The sequence below is a fragment of the Cherax quadricarinatus genome, chromosome 13, assembly GCF_038502225.1.
Source record: "Cherax quadricarinatus isolate ZL_2023a chromosome 13, ASM3850222v1, whole genome shotgun sequence".
Taxonomy (NCBI): domain Eukaryota; kingdom Metazoa; phylum Arthropoda; class Malacostraca; order Decapoda; family Parastacidae; genus Cherax; species Cherax quadricarinatus.
Window position 1 is genome coordinate 27,715,790 of NC_091304.1, and position 25,037 is coordinate 27,740,826.

Genomic DNA, 25,037 nt, shown 5'->3' on the forward strand with positions numbered 1-25,037 from the left:
TTTTTTTTTAACCATTTCTTCCTCCATATTTTTAAAAGCTGTTTTATCATTTGCTAAAGTGTCATAAGAGTTTCTCACAGTTTTGCTTATAGTATGATCTCCCAGTGACACTATTTTTTAAATATTAGCTCCTAGTTTCCTTTGTCTGTCAGACACTTTTAATATTTTATAATATAGTCTTTATTCTTCATGTGGCCTGATGCCACTCTCCCATTCCTATTAAATGCCCTTTATATACAGTAATGTCCATCAACCATCTATCACTCCATTTACTTAATTTTTCTAGATATTCTAACAAGATTTTAGTCATTTTTATTATTTTTTGAACCTGATATTTTTTGCAGCATATACAAATACGTATATTCATATAGTTTTTAATCCTTCTGGTAAATCTTTATATAAATGATTATATATATAGTATGCATGCCTTACTGTGTTTCTGTATTTGTTCATCCCAAGAGTTCACATACCCTCAGTCCTAGCTAGACCTGGGCAAACTGATTGTTGTTTAACATGTTGAAGGTTGTCATGACATGGTATTGTTCTATAAAGTATCTTTTGTTGTTAAACAAATTAATGCTACTGAACTGTTGTTAAGTTGGATGTCAGAGGGATAAGAAAGTAGGGTTACCTTTCTTGACCTCTCTTAATTATGTGATGGCTGTGTGGGCCAGTGGACCACCAACAGCAACAGCCTGGTTGAACAGACAATCATCAGAAGAGCCTGGCCCCAGTTCAGGTTGGAGAAAACTTGAAACTGTTCACAGGTATATCACAGATCACAAATATATCAAAAATTTCAGAAAATATAAATGTGGTATTGATTTAAATTTTGTATTAATTCTAATCCTTGATAGCTATAGCACTAAGAAAAAATGACATTTTATTTTTTCCTGTTTTCAGTCATAATTATAATTCCTCCTTTAAATGTAATACAGTTTAAGAGATTTTTTTTTTTTTTTTTTTTTTTTTGCTTGACAAATTAACTAATAAAAGTTTATCCAGGAGGATAAATAAGTAATTTGAATTACTTTCAATAGGAACATGAAAAAGATAGAAAAGAAGGAGAACTTCTAGAGCAAACTCTTTCGTCTCTAGTTTGGATATGTACATCTACCCACTCCATTAGTAAAGTTACAGTCATCGATGCTAATAACCCAGCAGACATCCTCGAATCATTCCATGTCTGCTCTTCACATCTTCTCTGCATAGCTAGTGTTCCAGGTAAGTAGAGTAGAGTAAAAATTCAGTTAATTGAATTGATAAGGTAATTAACACATTAGAGATGAGAACAAAAAGCATAAGCAAATTCTTCATACACTTTTTTTTTTTTTTACCCTTCCTGGAATGTCCTTTATACCTTCCAGCTGTTTATCATACTCCATAACCATAATACAGTACATGTAATTATAATCATTATCCATGACGATACATTCCTATTACAAATATTTTTTTTGTGTATAAGAGCCAATAACAGTGCAAAGCATTTCTCATAATTTGCCAGTGATGAAGCCTCCACTACTACTTACAGTGAATGACCCACACAGGTTTAGCACTTTTTATAAATACAGTGGACCCCCGCTTAACGATCACCTCCAAATGCGACCAATTATGTAAGTGTATTTATGTAAGTGCGTTTGTACGTGTATGTTTGGGGGTCTGAAATGGACTAATCTACTTCACAATATTCCTTATGGGAAAAAATTCGGTCAGTACTGGCACCTGAACATACTACTGGAATGAAAAAAGTTCGTTAACCGGGGGTCCACTGTATAAATAATTATACCTCTTGCCACTTGTAGACATATTCTTTCAAATATTACAAAATGTTGGTAGGTGGATTACTTAACTTCTGCACTTGATGAGGTCTTCGGTTAATCTTTTTTTTTTTTCTTCTTTATTAAAGTTTTTATATTTCATACCCTCAGACCTGCTAGTTAGTGATTATGGACTTCATTTTTTTTTTTTTTTTAAGAGGGATATCTGAATGATTGTACTTGGCAGTTGACCATGATGTTTGGGTGAGCTTACACTGGTCAATCAAGCATTTGTGATATAGTTGCTTTTATTCTAACTTGTAGTAAATTATTCTAGTAAATTTCATCCATATTATACGGTGAATCAACTGACTAATGTATATCAGACTCATTTTGTGCTCATGTCTTGAATATTTTCCCAGACATTCCCTTTGATACAACCTTGCAACACACATACTCCATATTTTGTAATATTGTACCTTCGTTCTTGCAGGTTTGGTGTTGCTCACCATTAATGTGACGAGGAGACAAAATATCAGGGAAACTTTGTGTTATGGGTCAATGAATTTCAGAAAGCTTTTAAATGAAGATAGGGATTTAGCTACTATTCCTGGACTTGTATAATCAAATCTAAACTCACAGTAACACTTGCAAAATTCTCCCAGGAAATATTTGCACATTAATGTTTGCCTGGTTTTAGTGAATGTATTGTCCACATTCTTCAGTCTCAAGCTGTGCTAATATAATTCACAGTTTTGTCAAACAATTTTTTTTTTTCTGTTGACTAATTAAAATGTGTCTTACTGAAATTTACATTCTTATACAGAAATGTGAAATGTAACAGTAATTATATATTAAAATTTTATTTAGGTGCCAAAGAGTCTGACTACTCCATTGATGAAGATCTGAATAAGTTAGTTGAGGAGTCACAGCAAAACAATTGTGATAACCCGGATGATACTAGTGCCAATGAGAACAAAAATAAAGAGGAGAGCGGTCCGTCCATGGGGACCCTTTCCTTCATAAGCTGTGCTGCTGGCAGTGAAACAGGGGCACCTGATTCACCCTCAGAGAAGGAGCCTGAAGGTATAGTGTCTTTTATTTCAATATTGAGTTATTTTTGCCAAGTAAATCAAGTTTGCTGTGTTTTTGCAAAACCTCTTAACACTTTCGTGTGTAATTGAAGAAAGTGTAGCTTAATGTGTGTGTGTATGTATGTATGTGTGTCTTCTTATCATAACATTTGTTTTTGCCAGTTTTAATGTTCTGTATATTGTTTCAAATGTCAAATATTTACTAAAATTTTGTTAGTAAGGATAGGTTTCTAATTAACATTACTGCACTTTGATCATGAATTAAATTAATTTTCCAGTGACTTTGTAGATTTTACCTTTTTGTGAGCTTATATCTTGGCAAATTGCTTTTGCTGAAATCTTGTACCAGTATTGTATTTAACATTGCATGTGTTCAGGGACCACCTTAAGCTTCAGTCACTGTCCACATATATTAGCGTTTGTCATCCTCTATTTAAAATTAGGTCCCATTCTTGGTTATTACTTAAAATAATAAGTTTACAGTTCTATTATCCTAGAATGGGTGGTATTCAAACCCATAGCAAACCAGTCTTTAGTTAGCAGGTCAGTGCTCTGTCTACTAGACAAGGGGTCTCCAAACTTTTCACTACGAGAGCCACATCGTATATTTTACACATTTCTGCAGGCCATAGAAAAAAATCAGTCTTATAAATAAATAAAATTTAAGCGAATAAATAAGTTTTATTTGGATCTTTTTTATAATCAGCATGATATAATTTAGAACGAGAGAACTGTGACACGTAGGAAGAAACAATACTGTGCTCACACTGAAAAATTATTTTTCTTTTTCAACACACTGGCCATCCCCCACAGAGGCAGGGTGTCTTAAAAAGAAAGAACCACTATCACCATCATTCACATATAATCACTCTCTTCGTAGAGGTGCTCAGATACGACAGTTTAGATGTCATTCCAATGGCTAATATCCCAAACCCCTCTTTTAAAGTGCAGGCATTGTACTTTCCACCTCCAGGACTCAAGTCAGGCTAACTGGTTTCCCTGAATCATCATCATCTTTCAACAAACTGGCCATATTCCACCGAGGCAGGGTGGCCCAAAAAAGAAAAACAAAAGTTTCTCTTTTCAACTTTAGTAATGTATACAGGAGAAAGGGTTACTAGCCCCTTGCTCCCGGCATTTTAGTCGCCTCTTACGACACACATGGCTTACAGAGGAAGAATTCTGTTCTACTTCCCCAATTCTTCTTTTTATTAACACGTCGGCCAATTCCCACCAAGGCACGGTGGCATGAAAAAGAAAAAACTTACATCATCATTCACTCCATCACTGTCTTGCCAGAGGTGTCCTTACACTACAGTTATAAAACTGCAACATTAACACCCCTCCTTCATAGTGCAGACACTGTGCTTCCCATCTCCAGGACTCAAGTCCAGCTTGCCGGTTTTCCTGAATCCTTTCATAAATGTTACTTCGCTCACACTCCAACAGCACGTCAAGTATTAAAAAACGTTTGTACATCAAAATGGTATACAATACCGACAGGTTGCTAGGTAAGACACATAGGCAACAGTTAGGCAACTTTATTCCGAAACGTTTCGCCTACACAGTAGGCTTCTTCAGTCGAATACAGAAAGTAGGCAGAAACAGTAGAGATGTGAAGACGATGTAATCAGTCCATCACCCTTGAAGTCGTAGAATTTGAGGTTGTCAGTCCCTCAGCCTGGAGAAGTACAGTTCCATAGTCAGGAACTATCTGAAGATCAAGCAACAGTGCGGAGACTTAACTGCTGTCGGAAGGAGAGGTGCAGAGTAGTAGTAGTAGTAGTGAGAATGCAGCCACTGAGAGGTCATGTCCCTCTCAGATCCAACAGTTCTCACTTGAAAGGGTTGTCCAAGGTGTTTTCTGTACCAAGAGGCCATGTGTTGCAGTGTCTGACAGGATGAACATCAAAATGGTATACAATACCGACAGGTTGGTAGGTAAGACACATAGGCAACAGTTAGGCAACTTTATTCTGAAACGTTTCGCCTACACAGTAGGCTTCTTCAGTCGAATACAGAAAATAGGCAGGAACAGTAGAGATGTGAAGACGATGTAATCAGTCCATCACCCTTGAAGTCGTAGAATTTGAGGTTGTCAGTCCCTCAGCCTGGAGAAGTACAGTTCCATAGTCAGGAACTGTATTCGACTGAAGAAGCCTACTGTGTAGGCGAAACGCTTCGGAATAAAGTTGCCTAACTGTTGCCTATGTGTCTTAACTACCAAAAACCGTTTGTGTAATTCACTCCTATCAAATACACTCAACTAACTGACATTAATACAATTCTCATAGTTTTCGAAATAGAAATGGGAAACATGCCCACTCACTCAGCACTTGGACCAGATTCATGGAATGCTCTGTTTATATAGAAGTGCAAAATATCACTAGCACGAGCCCTCAGTATTCTTTGGAGAAAGAGCCTAGATCTAGGTGAAATACCGAAGGCCTTAAAGAGTGCAGACATAGCTCCTTGGCATAAGGGAGGTAGTAGAGCACTACCTAAAAATTACAGACCAGTAGCCCTAACCTCACACATAAAAATCTTTGAAAGAGTGATGAGACAGCAGATTACAAATTTCATGGAGCAGCACAACCAACATAACCCAAACCAGCATGGTTTTAGAGCAGGACGATCATGCCTGTCACAACTACTGAACCATTATGACAGAATTACGGAGGCATTGGAAGACGACCAAAACGCAGATGTGATTTACACAGACTTTGCAAAGGCATTTCACAAATGTGATCATGGAGTGATAGTGCACAAAATGAAGGCCATGGGCTTTATGGGGAAGGTAGGCAGATGGATTTTTGGTTTCCTAACACACACAACACAAAAAGTAGAAGTGAACAGGGCAAGATCCAGTATCAGTGAGGTCAAAAGCTCAGTGCCCCAAGGCACTGTCCTGGCATCTCTGTTGTTTCTCATCCTCATAGCAGACATAGATAAAAACACCCATCACACTTTTGTATCATCATTTGCAGATGACACTAAAATAAGCATGAAAGTCAGTACGGTAGAGGACACTGAAAAAGTACAGGAAGACATAAACAGGGTTTTCCAGTGAGCAGTGGAGAACAACATGGCGTTCAATGGTGATAAGTTCCAGCTGCTTAAGTATGGAAAGAATGAAGAACTCAAAAGGAACACTATATACAAAACTCAAGTGGGTCACCAAATAGAACGTAAGGAACACGTAAAAGACCTGGGAATAGTTATGTTAGCAGACTTTTCTTTTAAAGACCATAAAAGGACAAAGATCACGACAACCAGAAAGATGACGGGGTGGGCATTGAGAACTTTCAAAACAAGGGAAATAATGTCGATGGTGACACTCTTCAAATCGCTAGTGCTCCCTCACTTAGAATATTGCTCAGTGCTGACGGCCTAGTTCAAAGCAGGAGAAATATCGGAGCTGGAACAAATACAGAGATCGTTTACGGCTCACATTGAGCCTGTAAAGCATCTAAACTACTGGAAACGCCTGCAAGTCTTGAACATGTATTCATTGGAGCGGAGGAGAGAGAGATACATAATAATATATGCTGTACCTGGAAAATATTCGAGGGCCTGGTCCAAAATCTGCATACTGCCATAACAAACAGGGGTGAGAGATATGGGAGGAAGTGTAAAATAACCCATTGAGGAGCAGGGGTGTGGTAGGGACAAAAAGGGAACGCTGTATCAACATCTGGGGTCCCAGACTATTCAACATCTTACCAGAAAATATCAGAAACATGGCTGGAACACGTGTAGAAGCCTTCAAGAGGAAACTGGACAAGTATCTTCACCAGGTGCCAGATCAACCAGGCTGTAATGGACGTGGGGCAGCGGGCCTCCAGCAGCAACAGCCTGGTTGACCAGGCAAGCACCAGACGAACCTGGCCCATGGCCAGGCTCAGAGAGTAGATAAACTCTCAAAACTCTTCGAAGGTATATCAAAGGTGGTGCAAGCCCCTCACGCACAAAACCTACTTGACCCCTTCCCCCCCAACCTTCCCTTGGCTGACCCCTACCCCGCCTTCCCTCCATTTCAGATTTATACACTCTCGAAGCCATTCTACTTTGGTTCATGCTCTCTGTATATCCGAGCAACCTCAGCAACCCTTCCTCAGCTCTCTGGATAATAGTTTTGGTAATCTCGCACCTCCTCCTAATTTCCAAACTTTGAATTCTCTGCATTATATTCGCATCACACATTGCCCTCAGACATGACATCTCCACTGCCTCCAGCCTTCTCCTTGTTGCAACATTCACCACCCATGCTTCACACCCATATAAGAGTGTTGGTATAACTATACTCTCATACATTTACCCCTTTGCTTCCACGGACAAAGTTCTTCATCTCCACAGACTCCTCAGTGTACCACTCGCCCTTTTTTCCTCATCAGTTCTATGATTCACCTCATCTTTCATAGACCCATCTGCTGACCCGTCCACTCCTAAATATCTGAATACATTCACCTCCTCCATACTCTCCCTGTAATCTGTTATCCAATCTTTCATCACCTAATCTTTTTGTTATCCTCATCACCTTACTCTTTCCTATATTCACTTAATTTCCTTCTTTTACATACCCTACCAAATTCATCCACCAACCTCTGCAGCTTCTCTTCAGAATCTCCCAAAAGCACAGTGTCATCAGCAAAAAGCAACTGTGACAACTCCCACTTTGTGTTAGATTATTTATCTTTTAACCCCACACTTCTTGCTAAGACCCGCACATTCACATCTCTTGCAACAACATCTATAAATATATTGAACAACCACAGTGACATCACACATCCTTGTCTAAGGCCTACTTTTACTGGGAAATAATCTCCCTCTCTCCTACACACACTAACCTGAGCCTCACTATGCTCTAAAAACTCTTCACTGCTTTTGGTAACCTACCTCTTACTCCATACACCTGCGACATCTGCCACATTGCCCCTCTATCCACCCTGTCATACTCCTTTTTCAAATACATAAATGCCACAAAAACATCTTTACCTTTATCTAAATACTGTTCACCTATATGTTTCACTGTAAACACTTGGTCTACACACCCCCTACCTTTCCTAAAGCTTCCTTATTCATCTGCTGTCCTACTCTCCATCTTTCTTTTAATTCTGTCAATAATAACTCTACCATACACTTTACCAGGTATACTCAACAGACTTACTCCCCTATAATTTTTTCACTCTCTTTTGTCTCCATTGCCTTTATACAAAGGAACTATGCATGCTCTCTGCCAATCCCTAGGTACCTTACCCTCTTCCATACATTTATTAAATAATAGCACCAACCACTCCAAAACTATATCCCCACCTGCTTTTTAACATTTCTATCATTATCCCATCAGTCCCAGCTGCCTTACCCCTTGTCATTCTACCCACTGCCTCACGAACTTCCCCCACACTCACAACTGGTTCTTCCTCACTCCTACAAGATGTTATTCCTCCTTACCATATACACGAAATCACAGCCTCGCTATCTTCATCACCATTTAACAGTTCCTCAGAATATTCCCTCCATCTTCCCAATACCTCTAACTCTCCATTTAATAACTCTCCTCTCCTATTTTTAACTGTCAAATCCATTCGTTCACTGGGCTTCTGCAACTTATTAGTCTCTCTCCAAAATTTTACTTATTTTCAGCAGAATTCGTTGATAACATCTCACCCATTCTCTCATTTGCCCTCTTTTTTACATTGCTTCAACACTCTCTTAACCTCTCTTTTTCTCTCCATATACTCTTCCCTCCTTGCATCACTCTTACTTTGTAAAAACCTCTCATATACTAACTTCTTTTCCCTTACTACTCTCTTTACATCATCATTCCACCAATCGCTCTTCTTCCCTCCCACACCCACTTTGCTGTAACCACAAACTTCTGCTGAACACTTTGACACTACATTCTTAAACCTACCCCATACATCTTTGACCCCATTGCTTATACTCTTACTATTCCATCTATCCTCCAATAGTTGTTTATATCTTACCCTAACTGCCTCCTCTTTTAGTTTATAAACCTTCACCTCTCTCTTACTTGCTGCTTCTATTTTCCTTGTCTGCCATCTACCTTTTAGTCTCACTGTAGCTACAAGTAAAAAGTGATCTGATATATCTGTGGCCCCTCTATAAACATGTACATCCTGAAGTCTACTCAACAGTCTTTTATCTACCAATACTTAGTCCAACAAACTACTGTCATTATGCCCTACATTATATCTTGTGTACTTATCCTCTTTTTCTTAAACCCCTTTCTATATAAAGTTCAATCAAAGGGCTCCCATTATCATTTACACCTGGCACCCCAAACTTACCTACCACACCCTCTATAAGTTTCTCCTACTTTAGCATTTAGGTCCCCTACCACAATTACTCTCTCACTTGGTTCAGAAGTTCCTATACATTTGCTTAACATCTCCCAAAATCTCTCTCTCTCTCTCTCTCTCCTCTACACTCCTCACTTCTCCAGGTTCATACACACTTATTATGACCCACTTTTCTCATCCGACCCTTATTTTAATTCACATAATCCTTGAATTTATGCATTTATATTCTCTCTTCTTCTTCCATAACTCATCTTTCAACATTATTGGCTCTAACTCTCTCAGGCACTCCTGACTTAATCCCATTTATTTCTCCCCACTGAAACTCGCCTACCCCCCTTCAGCTTTGTTTCACTTAGAGCCAGGACATCCAACTACTTTCATTCACAACATCAGCAATCATCTCTTTTTTATCATCTGCACTACATCCACACACATTCAAGCATCCCAGTTTTATGAAGTTTTTCTTTTTCTATTTTTTAGTAATGTATGCAGGAGAAGGGGTTATTAGCCTACTGCTCCCAGCATTTTAGTCGCCTCATACTACATGCATAGCTTACAGAGGAAAGATTCTTTTCCACTTCCCCATGGAGAATAGAGGGAATAAAGAAGAACAAGAGCTATTAAGAAGAAAAACCTAGATGTGTGTATGTATATATATGCACGTGCATGCCTGTGTAGTGTGACCTAAGTATAAGTAAAACTAGCAATATATACCTGTTATCCAGCATGTTTATGTGACAGAAAAATGACGCCAGCAATCCTACCATCATGTGAAACAGTTACAGGTTTCTGTTTCATACTCAGTTTGCAGGACGGTGGTACCTCCCTGGGTGGTTGCTGTCTACCAACCTACTATATACTACTACCTCAATACCTCCACAAAATATTACCCTGCTCACACCCCAACAGCTCTTCACATCCCAAAAACCATTCATCTCCATTCACTTGCATCTGACATGCTCACGCACGCCTACTGCATGTCCAAGCCCCTTATACACAAAACCTTTCATCCCTCTCCCTCCATCCTTTCCTAGGATGACCCCCTACCCCTCTCCCCTCCCCTACAGATTTATACACTCTCCAAGTCGTCATATTTTGCTACATCCTCTCTAAATGACTAAACCACCTCAACAACCCATCTGAATAATACTTTTACTAACTCCACACCTGTAAAACGAAAGCATGTAATTGTTTTACATGATGGTAGGATTGCTGGTGTCCTTTTTTCTGTCTCATAAACATGCAAAATTTCAGGTATATCTTGCTACTTCTACTTACACTTTGGTCACACTACACATACAGTGGAACCTCAAAAATCGAACGTATCACATATTGAGCATTTCGAAAATAGGACAATTTTTTCGGACAAACTGTGTCCCTATTATCGAACGCGCCCCTATTTTCGGACCGCCAGGTACGAGACCTGTCTGCCGCCTGCTCTGTCCGCATTCCCGCGCAGGTGCCGTGAGCAGTCTAGCTTTGTTTATGCTTGAGTGAACACTAACCTGCGCTCTCATTCACGCATTTTACGATTATTTCTTTGTTTAGTGCTTGTGGGACTGTGAAATAAGCTACCATGAACCCAAAGAAACTTGCTAGTGGTACCCTTGTGGTAAAGAAAGTGAGAAACACCATAGATGTGAAGAAGGAAATAATACAGAAGTATGAGAGTGGTGTGAGACTTGTTGAGCTTGCCAGGATGTATGGGAAAAACAAGTCGACCATCGGGTCTATCCTGTCAAAGAAAGAACAAATATAGGGAGTGGATGACGTGCCTTCTTCAAAGATTAAGGAGATTTGTGCCAAGTGGAATGATGTCCAAATGTTTGTGCAGAAGTACCACCCTGAGCAAGCTGAAACAAGCCATCTTTGCAACAAGTTCAGTGACAGAACCATGTCCCATTTTAGGGAAATGTTAAAGAGGCGCCAGAAACAGAGGACAGTTATTTTGTGAGACAGGGGTCCAGTGACTCTCAAGCTGGTCCTAGTGGCATTAAAAGACAGAGAAGGGAAGTAACCCCATAGAGGGCTTTATCTGAAGTCCTCATGGAGGGGGATTCTCCTTCCAAACACTAACCCCAACTCCCTCTCTCCTCCTCCCTATCTTCCAGATGTCATCACCAATCTTCAATAAAGGTAAGTAAAAATGTTATTTTATATGTATTACTATACATAATTAAAAACTATAGTATTTATTGTATGTAAAACTGTAATTAATCTCTATAAAATGTATTTTTTGTGTGAATATTTTTGGGTTTCTGGAACTGATTAATTGTATTTCCATTATTTCTTATGGGAAATATTGCTTCAAATTTCAGACTTTTCAAATTTAGAACTAGCTCCTGGAACGGATTAAGTTCGATTTTTGAGGTTCCACTGTACATGTACAAGCATATATATACACACCCCTCTAGGTTTTCTGCTGTTTTTGTTCTAGTTCTTGTTTATTTCCTCTTACCTCCATGGGGAAGTGGAGCAGAATTCTTTCTCCGTTAGCCATGTGTGTTGTAAGAGGCAACTAAAATGCCGAGGGCAAGGTGCTAGGAACCTCTTCTCTTGTATAAATTACTAAATTTAAAAAGAGAAACTTTAGTTTTTCTTTTTGGGCTACCCTGCCTTGGTGGGATACTGCTTGTTTGTTGAAAAAAAAAAAAAGCTTCACACCTCCATCGACGTACCTTGTTCACTGAGTTTAATCACGTTTAACTTGGCATTTAAAGTTAGAGGCTTAAGTCTCCTCTTTTATCACAGCTATTATTATTATTGTAAACGAGAAAGAGACGCAGAGAATGTAAACAGTGTAAACTAAGGGCGGTCAGATGAACATGCATTAAGACCTGTCCACTTGCTACTCATACATGTTCATTTCATATTATGCATGATTTTGTGAGGTAGATGGCGAGAATATTTTGAGGAACTTTTAAATGTTGAGGAAGAAAGGGAGGCGGTAATTTCATGCACTGGCCAGGGAGGTATACCATCTTTTAGGAGTGAAGAAGAGCAGAATGTAAGTGTGGTGGAGGTACGTGAGGCATTACGTAGAATAAAAGTGGGTAAAGCAGCTGGAACTGATGGGATCATGACAGAAATGTTAAAAGCAGGGGGGGATATAGTGTTGGAGTGGTTGGTACTTTTGTTTAACCCTTAAACGGTCCAAAGAGATCGACGTTCAAATTCGTAGTGCTACAAAAGTAGATCTACTTTTTTTTACATATTTTCAAATATAACAAAAAAAAAATGTAGATAAAAGTTTTTTTTACACGTTTTCAAATGTAAAACAAAAAAGATGATGTACATTTTTTTACATACAGTGGACCCCCGGTTAACGATTTTAATCCGTGCAAGAGGGGTAATCGTTATGCGAAATAATCGTTATGTGAATGAATTTTCCCCATAAGAAATAATGGAAATAAAATTAATCCGTGCAAGACACCCAAAAGTATGAAAAAAAAATTTTTTTACCACATGAAATGTTAATTTTAATACACACAAACTGAAAAAGGCATGCACACTTACATGACACTTACTTTTATTGAAGATCTGGTGATGATTGATGGGATGGGAGGAGGGGAGAGCATTATCTTCTTACTGTTTAGAAGGGGAATCCCCTTCCATTAGGACTTGAGGTAGCAAGTCCTTTTCCGGGGTTACTTCCCTTCTTCTTTTAATGCCACTAGGACCAGCTTGAGAGTCACTGGACCTCTGTCGCACAACAAATCTGTCCATAGAGCTCTGTACCTCCCGTTCCTTTACGATTTGTCTAAAATGGGCCACAACATTGTCATTGAAATAGTCACCAGCACGGCTTGCAACAGCTGTGTCAGGGTGATTTTCATCCATAAAGGTTTGCAGTTCAACCCACTGTGCACACATTTCCTTAATTTTTTAAGTAGGCACAATGGATTCCACAACTGGCATAGGCTTCTCAGGGTTAGCCCCAAACCCTTCAAAATCTTTCTTAATTTCCATACTAATTCTCACCCTTTTTACCACAGGGTTGGCACTAGAAGCTTTCTTGGGGCCCATGGTCACTTATTTTCCAGAAACAGCACCGAAAACACTGTAATAATACGAAATATTCCGATTGTATGCTTGGATGTTATTGCGGAGGCTGGCTGGTAAACAATGCCACCGGCGGAACATGTGAGCGTGGCTCAGGCCGCACATTGGAAGCGTCTCGGACGAAAATCGGTAAGCGGGTTTTTAAGCGGTATGCGAGGCAAAATTTTTGCAATTAAAGTAAGCGGTATGCGAAATAATCGCTATGTGATGCCATCGTTATGCGGGGGTCCACTGTACTTTGATGTTGAAAAAACGTATATATACATTTGGACCATTTAAGGGTTAATAAATGTATGAAAGGTAGGTACCTAGGGATTGGCGGAAAGCATGTATAGTCCCTTTATATAAAGGGAAGGGGGACAAAAAAGATTGTAAAAATTATAGAGGAATAAGTTTACTGAGTATACCAGGAAAAGTGTACGGTAGGGTTATAATTGAAAGAATTTGAGGTAAGACAGAATGTAGGATTGCGGATGAGCAAGGAGATTTCAGAGTGGGTAGGGGATGTGTAGATCAAGTGTTTACATTGAATCATATATGTGAACAGTATTTAGATGAAGGTAGGGAAGTTTTTATTGCATTTATGGATCTAGAAAAGGCATATGATAGAGTGGATAGAGGAGCAATGTGGCAGATGTTGCAGGTATATGGAATAGGTGGTAAGTTACTAAATGCTGTAAAGAATTTTTATGAGGATAGTGAGGCTCAGGTTAGGGTGTGTAGAAGAGAGGGAGACTACTTCCCGGTAAAAGTAGGTCTTAGACAGGGATGTGTAATGTCACCAAGGTTGTTTAATATATTTATAGATGGGGTTGTAAAAGAAGTAAATGCTAGAGTGTTCGGGAGAGGGGTGGGATTAAATTATGGGGAATCAAATTCAAAATGGGAATTGACACAGTTACTTTTTGCTGATGATACTGTGCTTATGGGAGATTCTAAAGAAAAATTGCAAAGGTTAGTGGATGAGTTTGGGAATGTGTGTAAAGGTAGAAAGTTGAAAGTGAACATAGAAAAGAGTAAGGTGATGAGGGTATCAAATGATTTAGATAAAGAAAAATTGGATATCAAATTGGGGAGGAGGAGTATGGAAGAAGTGAATGTTTTCAGATACTTGGGAGTTGACGTGTCGGCGGATGGATTTATGAAGGATGAGGGTAATCATAGAATTGATGAGGGGAAAAAAGGTGAGTGGTGCGTTGAGGTATATGTGGAGTCAAAAAACGTTATCTATGGAGGCAAAGAAGGGAATGTATGAAAGTATAGTAGTACCAACACTCTTATATGGGCGTGAAGCTTGGGTGGTAAATGCAGCAGCGAGGAGACGGTTGGAGGCAGTGGAGATATCCTGTTTAAGGGCAATGTGTGGTGTAAATATTATGCAGAAAATTTGGAGTGTGGAAATTAGGAAAAGGTGTGGAGTTAATAAAAGTATTAGTCAGAGGGCAGAAGAGGGGTTGTTGAGGTGGTTTGGTCATTTAGAGAGAATGGATGAAAGTAGAATGATATGGAAAGCATATAAATCTGTAGGGAAAATAAGGCGGGGTAGGGGTCGTCCTCGAAAAGGTTGGAGGGAGGGGGTAAAGGAGGTTTTGTGGGTGAGGGGCTTGGACTTCCAGCAAGTGTGCGTGAGCGTGTTAGATAGGAGTGAATGGAGACAAATGGTACTTGGGACCTGACGATCTGTTGGAGTGTGAGCAGGGTAATATTTAGTGAAGGGATTCTGGGAAACCGGTTATTTTCATATAGTCGGACTTGAGTCCTGGAAATGGGAAGTACAAGCACTTTAAAGGAGGGGTTTGGGATATTGGCAGTTTGGAGGGATATGTTGTGTATCTTTTTATGTATATGCTTCTAAACTGTTGTATCCTGAGCACATCTGCAAAAACAGTGATAATGTGTGAGTGTGGTGAAAGTGTTGAATGATGATGAAAGTATTTTCTTTTTGGGGATTTTCTTTCTTTTTTGGGTCACGCTGCCTCAGTGGGAGATGGCCGAGTTGTTGAAAAAAAAAAAGAATAAAAAATGTCATTATGTAACAGGTGGAGGCAGCCACACCCGCTCCCTCTTTGTTAGGGTAAACACCGCCATTTAGTGACGGCCTTTTGAAGCCGTCTATTATTATAATTATTATTATGTAGTACATTTAGTACATTATTATTATTATTATTATTTTATTAACACACTGGCTGATTCCCACCAAGGCAGGGTGGCCCGAAAAAGAAAAACTTTCACCATCATTCACTCCATCACTGTCTTGCCAAAAGGGTGCTTTACACTACAGTTTTTAAACTGCAACATTAACACCCCTCCTTCAGAGTGCAGACACTGCACTTCCCATCTCCAGGACTCAAGTCCAGCCTGCCGGTTTCCCTGAGCCCCTTCATAAATGTTACTTTGCTCACACTCCAACAGCACGTCAAGTATTAAAAACCATTTGTCTCCATTCACTCATATCAAACACGCTCACGCACGCTTGCTGGATGTCCAAGCCCCTCGCACACAAAACCTCCTTTACCCCCTCCCTCCAACCTTTATTATTATTATTATAGATGCATTATCATCATTATTATATTATATTTTTATTATTGTATTATATTATTATATATATTTTTTTTTTTTTCAACAAGTCGGCCGTCTCCCACCGAGGCAGGGTGACCCAAAAAAAAGAAAGAAAATCCCCAAAAAGAAAATGCTTTCATCATCATTCAACACTTTCACCACACTCACACATAATCACTGTTTTTGCAGAGGTGCTCAGAAGCATATACGTATAAAGATACACAATATGTACACAATATATTATTATATACTATTATTATTATACGCATTATTATTATACAATTTTTTTTTCAACAAACCGGCCGTATCCTGCCAAAGCAGGGTGGCCCAAAAAGAAAAACACAAGTTTTTCTTTTTAAATTTAGTAATTTGTACAGGAGAAGTGGTTACTAGCCCCTTGCTCCCAGCATTTCAGTCGCCTCTTACAACACGCATGGCTTACGGAGGAAGAATTCTGTTCCACTTCCCTCATGGAGATAAGAGGAAATAAACAAGAACAAGAACTAGAAAGAAAATAGAAGAAAACCCAGAGAGGTGTGTATATATAAGCTTGTACAGGTGTGGAGTTAATAAAAGTATTAGTCAGAGGGCTGAAGAGGGGTTGAGGTGGTTTGGTCATTTAGAGAGAATGGATCAAAGTAGAATGACATGGAAAGTGTATAAATCTGTAGGGAAAATAAGGCGGGGTAGGGGTCGTCCTCGAAAAGGTTGGAGGGAGGGGGTAAAGGAGGTTTTGTGGGCGAGGGGCTTGGACTTCCAGCAAGCGTGCCTGAGCATGTTAGATAGGAGTGAATGGAGACGAATGATACTTGGGACCTTACGATCTGTTGGAGTGTGAGCAGGGTAATATTTAGTGAAGGGATTCAGGGAAACCAGTTATTTTATATAGCCTTTACACACATTCCCAAACTCATCTGCTAACCTTTGTAATTTTTCTTTAGAATCTCCCATAAGCACAGTATCATCAGCAAAAAGTAACTGTGTCAATTCCCATTTTGAATTTGATTCCCCAAAATTTAATCCCACCCGTCTCCCGAACACCCTAGCATTTACTTCCTTTACAACCCCATCTATAAATATATTAAACAACCATGGTGACATTACACATCCCTGTCTAAGACCTACTTTTACCGGGAAGTATTCTTCCTCTCTTCTGCACACCCTAACCTGAGCCTCACTATCCTCATAAAAACTCTTTACAGCATTTAATAACTTACCACCTATTCCATATACAGTGGACCCGCGCATAACGATCACCTCCGAATGCGACCAATTATGTAAGTGTATATATGTAAGTGCGTTTGTACGTGTATGTTTGGGGGTCTGAAATGGACTAATCTACTTCACAATATTCCTTATGGGAACAAATTTGGTCAGTACTGGCACCTGAACATACTTCTGGAGTGAAAAAATATCGTTAACCGGGGGTCCACTGTACTTGCAACATCTGCCACATTGCTCCTCTATCCACTCTATCATATTATTTTTATTTTATTATCACACTGGCCGATTCCCACCAAGGCAGGGTGGCCCGAAAAAGAAAAACTTTCACCATCATTCACTCCATCACTGTCTTGCCAGAAGGGTGCTTTACACTACAGTTTTTAAACTGCAACATTAACACCCCTCCTTCAGAGTGCAGGCACTGTACTTCCCATCTCCAGGACTCAAGTCCGGCCTGCCGGACTTTTCTAAATCCATAAATGCAATAAAAACTTCCCTACCTTTATCTAAATACTGTTCACATATATGCTTCAATGTAAACACTTGATCTACACATCCCCTACCCACTCTGAAACCTCCTTGCTCATCCGCAATCCTACATTCTGTCTTACCTCTAATTCTTTCAATTATAACCCTACCGTACACTTTTCCTGGTATGCTAGGATTAGACAACAACCCCCACCCTGGATTAGCCCAATGACTCCACCCCCCCCCTGGATTAGCCCAATGACCCACCCAGTCTGGTCACCTCCACTCAATGATGGAGCACGGCACCAGACCCAGCAGCACAAGCTAATCAGGTCCAACTCACACCCACTCATGTATTTATCGAACCTTTTTTTAAAACTACACAATGTTTTAGCCTGAATAACTGTACTCGGGAGTTTGTTCCACTCATCCACAACTCTATTACCAAACCAGTGCTTTCCTATATCCTTCCTGAATCTGAATTTTTCCAACTTGAAACCATTGCGGCGAGGCCTGTCTTGGCTGGAAATTTTCAGCATGCTATTTAAATCCCCTTTATTTATTTCTGTTTTCCATTTATACACCTTGATCATATCCCCCCTAATTCTACGCCTTTCGAGAGAGTGCAGATTCAGGGCCCTCAGTCTATCCTCATAGGGAAGATTTCTGATACATGGGATCATCTTTGTCATCCTCCTCTGCATGTTTTCGAGAGCATTTATATCCATTCTGTAATACGGTGGCCAGAACTGAGCAGCATAGTCTAAATGAGGCCTAACCAAGGATATATAGAGTTGAAGAACAACCTGAGGACTTCTATTATTTATACTTCTAGATATGAAGCCAAGAATTCTGTTAGCTTTATTGCAAACACTAATGCACTGTTGTCTTGGTTTTAGATTACTGTTAACCAGAACTCCTAAATCCTTTTCACAATCAGTAGTATTAAGATCTACATTATTTAGTTTATATGTGGCATGGTTATTTAACTGTCCAACATTTAGAACTTTGCATTTATCAATATTAAACTGCATCTGCCACTTCTCCGACCATTGTATCAGTCTATTCAAAACATCCTGGAGTGCTCTAGTGTCCTCATTAGAATAAATTGGACGGCCTATTTTGGTGTCATCAGCAAATTTGCTTATGTTGCTATTTATTCCCTCATCTATGTCGTTTATGTAAATTGTGAACGACAACGGGCCCAACACTGACCTCTGAGGAACACCACTTGTGACGTGTCCCCATTCTGACTTCTCCCCATTTATGCAAACACACTGCTGCCTATTTGTCAGCCATGCCTCTACCCAGGAAAAAATTTCTCCTATTCCGTGTGCCTTAAGTTTCCTCAATAGCCTCTGGTGTGAAACTCTATCAAAAGCCTTACTGAAGTCCATATACACAATATCATATTCATTACCATGATCTACCTCCTCAAACACCTTAGTGAAAAAAGTTAGTAAATTCGTAAGACAGGAACGCCCCTTTGTAAAACTGTGCTGAGATTCATTAATCAATCTGTGCCTATCAAGATGGCTACGAATTGCTTTGGCAATTATTGATTCCATAAATTTTCCCACTATGGAGGTAAGGCTTATTATGTCATATTAGATCAAGTGAGATAGATAAATAACCCGTAAAGTTGACATTAGCGAAATTATTGAAGTACAGAATTCCACTGGAACAGATTAATTGCATTTCTGTTAATTTAAATGAGAAAAATTGACTCTGCAAATGAGCAAATCCAGTTGCGAGCAAAGTCATGGACCGGATTAAACTTGCAAGTAGAGGTTCCACTGTACTTTATTTTTGGGTCACCCTGCCTCGGTGGGAGACCGCCAACTTGTTAAAAAAAAAAAAAAGTACATTTTCATTAATCCATGTAACGTAATAGTAACGTAGTAGTAGTATTATTATGGCATCAACACTAATGAGGCACTCTTAGTGATTTTAATGTGTAACTGCATGCCAACACAATGTGTAAGTTTATTTAGGTACAGGTATACATAAGTACAATTATCAGAGTACAGTAGGGCCCCACTTATATGGCAGGTTAGGTTCCAGGCTACCGCCATAAAGTGAAATGCTATTTTCCACTTAGAAATGCATATAAATGCCAGATAACAAGTTTACACTAACATATATTAAGTTAACAGTAGAACTATGCATTAAAAAAATATAAAATAAAATACGAACACAGTACATTCATTACTTACCTTAAAATTTTAGTAGTCTTAATGTAGGGTGAGACATGAGTAGTATTATAGGTAGTCAGGTGTGGTAGGTATGGTTGCCTACCTGGCTATCACAACTACACGTAATATAGCCAAATCTCGGTTTTTGTATGCCCTAGTTTTTGTACGATTCGGTTTTCAACAACTTTTTTCGTCGAAATTTTATCCCAGTTTTCGTACATCTTCTCAGTTTTCATTCAGTTGAAAATGGTCTGTACCAAACTCATCTGCCTGCCTGTGTGACTCGCGCTTTCATTTCCCAGAATCAAGCGCCCACACAAAGCATCCCATGCGTTTGTGGCTCAATCTGCCCCTGTTTCTCGTTGAGTAAGCATCCCCCACGTTCGTCCAAAGCATTTTGTGATAATCCATCGTTTTTTGTGCTTGTTTATTGAGTGCGACTGCTAAATAAGCCACCATGGGGCCAAAGAAAGTTCCGAGTGCCAGTGAATTTAACCCTTTCAGGGTCGAAAGGCGTTCTCCAAAACTTGTTCTCAGGGTCAAAAATTTTTCAGAAAAAAAAAAAATTTTTCTTATGAAAAGATAGAGAATCTTTTCCCAATCATAATGACACCAAAAGTATGGAATTTGATGGAAAACTTACGGAATTATGCTCTCACAAAGTTAGCAGTCTCGACGATGTTTACGCATCGGCGATTTCACCCACTTTGAGCCCTATTTTCGGCCAGTTCCAGTGTACTAGTCAACAAAAATCATAACTATTTCGCTAGAACTCCATTTTTTTCTAATGAATGAGTACAAGAAACCACCTATTTACCGATTTCAACTATCCAATAAAGTGGTCAGAAATTAGCAATTTTGCCAATTTCACATAAATTTCAAAAGATGCCAATTTCCAAATAGGGTCCAGAATAAACAAGACAGACATTCCTGGCACTAAAATACCATTTCCTCTGTTCATTAGTCACATGCCCAGGCCCCTCTTACATTTCTTTTGCTTTCCACTTTGAATTTTTATTCTCTCGAAAAATAGGAGATTTACTGTTATGCAGACTACTGCAGTGGTGTAGAAATGGTATAAATAATATCAGTGTACTTGTGAAAGAATATTATACTCACCATTTGATGTGTATTTAACACATGGCATGATTTGTTTACTTTTGAACTTTGGCAAAAATCGAACATTTCTGCCACTTTGAGCTCAATTTCTGTAGTATGTCTTCCATTCTATAAAATGAGACCAGGAAAACTAGAATGCAACCATAAATAGCATAGGAAAATAAAGTGCAAAGTTGCTCTTTTAAACCAAAAACACAAAGTTTTTTTTCTCATTACACAGTGTGTGCTGCAGGATTTTTTTTATACTGTGCACACTGACCACAGAGACCATTCTTTCATATGTAGCCCTACCAGCTTTCTCTTGCTAGATTTGAAGGCGCTAGAATTTACAAGTACAGTGGACCCCCGCATAACGATCACCTCCGAATGCGACCAATTATGTAAGTGTATTTATGTAAGTGCGTTTGTATGTGTATGTTTGGGGGTCTGAAATGGACTAATCTACTTCACAATATTCCTTATGGGAACAAATTCGGTCAGTACTGGCATCTCAACATACTTCTGGAGTGAAAAAGTATCATTAACCGGGGGTCCACTGTACAGTGGACCCCCACCTTACGATATTAATCCGTTCCTGAGAGCTCATCGTAAGCCGAAATTATCGTTAGCCAAATTAATTTTCCCCATAAGAAATAATGGAAATCAAATTAATCCGTTCCTGACACCCCAAAGTATGAAAAGAAAAATTTTGTACCACATGAAATATTAATTTTAATACACACAAACTGAAGAAGACATGCACAATTACTACTCTACTAAGAATAGAATACAAGACACTTCCCTTTGTTGAATTCTGGTGATGATTGATGGGATGGGAGGAGGGGAGAGTGTGGAAGTTATTGTTTAGAAGGGGAATCTCCTTCCATTAGGACTTGAGGTAGCAAGTCCTTTTCTGGGGTTACTTCTCTTCTTTTAATGCCACTAGGACCAGCTTGAGAATCACTGGATCTCTGTCGCACAACAAATCTGTCCATAGAGCTCTGTACCTCCCGTTCCTTTAAGACTTTCCTAAAATGGGCCATAACATTGTCATTGTACAGGTTGCCAACATGGCTTGCAGTAGCTGTGTCAGGGTGATTTTCATCCATAAAGGTTTGTAGTTCAACCCACTTTGCACACATTTCCTTAATCTTTGAAGTAGGCAACTTCTTCAATTTCTCTCTCCCCTCCTCCGAAGCAGTTTCCTCAGGTCTGGCCTCTTGCTGTTGAAGATGATCTTGCAGCTCATCAGTGGTTAGTTCTTCATTGTCCTCCTCCACCAACTCTTCCACCACATCCCCACTAACCTCCAATCCCAAGGACTTCCCCAATGCCACAATGGATTCCACAACTGGCATACGCTTCTCAAGGTTAGCCCCAAACCCTTCAAAATCTCTTTCTTCTACACGTTGTGGCCACAGTTTCTTCCAAGCAGAGTTCAAGGTCCTCTTAGTCACTCCCTCCCAAGCTTACCTATAAGGTTTACACAACTGAGGATACTAAAGTGATCTTTCCAAAACTCTCTTAGAGTCAATCGAGTGTCTGAGGTCACTTCAAAGCACTTTTGAAATATAGCTTTTGTGTACAGTTTTTTGAAGTTTGAAATGACCTGCTGGTCCATGGGCTGCAGGAGAGGAGTGGTATTAGGAGGCAAAAACTTGACCTTAATGAAGCTCATGTCCCCAGAAAGTCGCTCTGCCAAGTCTGAAGGAGCGTTGTCTAATACCAGGAGGCACTTAACGTCCAGTTTCTTTTCCATTAGGTAATTTTTCACAGTGGGGACAAATGCATGGTGTAACCAGTCATAGAAAAGCCCCTAGTGACCCATGCCTTACTGTTTGCCCTCCACAGCACACACAAATTAGCCTTGAGGACATTGTTTTGCCTGAACGCTCTGGGAGTTTCAGAGTGATACACCAATAAAGGCTTCACTTTGCAATCACCACTAGCATTGGCACACATCAAAAGAGTAAGCCTGTCTTTCATAGGCTTATGTCCTGGGAGTGCCTTTTTCTCCTGAGTAATGTAAATCCTGATTGGCATTTTCTTCCAAAACAGGCCTGTTTCGTCACAAACACTTGTTCAGGTTTCAGTTCTTCACTGTCTATGTACTCCTTGAATTCCTTCACATATTTTTCAGCTTCTTTTTGGTCCAAACTGGCAGCCTCACCATGCCTTATCACACTATGTATGCCACTACAATTTTTAAATCTCTCAAACCAACCTTTGCTGGCCTTAAATTCACTCACATCACCACTAGTTGCAGGCATTTTTCTAATTAAATCCTCATGCAACTTCCTAGCCTTTTCACATATGATCGCTTGTGAGATGCCATCTCCTGCTATCTGTTTTTCTTTTATCCATACCAATAACAGTCTCTCAGCATCTATCACTTGCAATCTCTGTTTCAAAAACAAACTTGCACCTTTTGCAAGAACAGCTTCCTTGATTTCCGTTTTGTTGGCCAAGATAGTAGCGATGGTTGTGTAAGTTTATTTAGGTACAGATACACGTAAGTATAATTATCAGAGTACAATATATATAAAATTCACAATTACTTTAAAACACTTGAAATTTTGGAAAATTTCCAGACATAATGGAGAGACACAGAGCTCACGAGGATGTAAACAAACTGAGTGATCTGCAGATGCACTAATATCAAATCAGAGCCTATATATAAACAAATTTTTGGTCATAATTTAAAATGTTTGTATTAGCGAAGCGCCGTAAAGCAGGGCCCTACTGTAACTTGGTTTGTTTGGTCTCATAGTGCTGGCATGCATTGTACTCCTTCAAAACTGCAACAGTTTTGTGACATATGACACACAAGGCTTTGTCACCTGCTTGTACAAAGAAGTACTTTACTCTTCATTCTTTATTAACCCTTTCAGGGTCCGTCCCGTAGATCTACGGCTTTACGGTGAGTGTCCAAACCGTAGATCTACGCCATGAGCTCAGCTCACTCTGATAAACTGTGAGTGGTACATTTGGGCCTAGATATGAGAGAATACATCTATGTGGTATGTGTGCACCACATAAAACAGATCCTGCAGCACACTGTGTATAATGAGAGAAAAAAACTGAAATCATGATTTTTCGATTAAAACAGCGACTTTGCAGTGTTTTTTCGTATGTTTTTTATAGTTGTATTTGCGATTTCTTGGTCTCATATGATAGAATGGAAGACATATTACAGAAATAGAGATGATTTTGATTGGTTTTAGCACAGGAAATGGCTTGAAATTGAGCTCAAAGTAGCGGAAATGTTAAATTTTTGCCGATATTCAAGAGTAAACAAACGACCTCACACATCTAATACACGTCAGCTGGTGGGTCTAATATACATTCACAAATATGGTGATGATATTTATACAATTATTACAGTATTGCATAACAGTAAATCTTCTATTTTTTGGTGTGAATAAAAATTCATTATGTGAATAAAAAATCAAAATGGAATTTATTTGTAAAGCCTCAAAATGTAACTAATGAACAGAGGAAATGTTAGTTTAGTTCCAGGAATACCTACATTGTTTATTCTGGAGCCTATTTTGAAATTGGAATATTTTGAACTTTGTGTTAAATTGGCCAAATTAACAATTTCCGATCACTTTATTTTGTAGTTGAAACAGTTGACTTGGCGATTTCTTGTGCTCAATCGATAGAATAGAAGTAATACTAGTGAAATAGCTAAGAATTTGGTTGATTGGAATAATGTAATTGGCCTAGAATGGGAGTCAAAGTCGGCAAAATCGCCGATTCGTAAATATCGCTGACACATCAAAATTCGCGAGAGCATAATTTCGTCAATTTTCCAACAAATTTCGTACTTTTTGTTTTATTACCTTCACAAAAAGAATCTCTACGATTTCATAAGAAAAAATAACAAATTTTTTTTTGAAAATTCTTGGACACTGGGGCACCACTTCAGATTTGGGCCTTGGACCCTGAAAGGGTTAAACAGGCGGCCCTCTGCACTCTTGTTTTCCTTTTTCCTTCCCTTACTGAAGAGTATATCTGAAAAATGAAAAGATTAGAACAAAGTTTTGAGCAAATTTTGACATAAATTGTTACAAGCAACAGAATTCTTAACTTGAAGTGACTGAAAATGAGTGTTTATTAGTTTTACTATTTCAAGTTGCTGTAAGCCGCATAAAATCACGTGGCAGGGTGCAGTTTGGAGACCCCTGTACTAAACTAGGCTTAATAAGATTCATCCAATTTAATATATTTATGTACACTAGAGAGGTTAGCATA

The 25,037-nt window shown here is 39.1% G+C and overlaps 1 protein-coding gene across 24 annotated transcripts in view; it reads left to right on the forward strand.

Annotated features, from left to right (window-relative positions):
• syd (JNK-interacting protein syd) overlaps nucleotides 1–25,037 on the forward strand; it is a 517,229-nt gene that overhangs the window by 341,172 nt on the left and 151,020 nt on the right. For all 24 annotated transcript variants that reach the window (XM_070084613.1, XM_070084636.1, XM_070084625.1 and 21 more), the window contains 2 exons: nucleotides 1,041–1,224; nucleotides 2,628–2,843. In XM_070084613.1, the coding sequence (XP_069940714.1) occupies nucleotides 1,041–1,224; nucleotides 2,628–2,843 (400 nt within the window). The remainder of the gene's footprint in view (nucleotides 1–1,040; nucleotides 1,225–2,627; nucleotides 2,844–25,037) is intronic.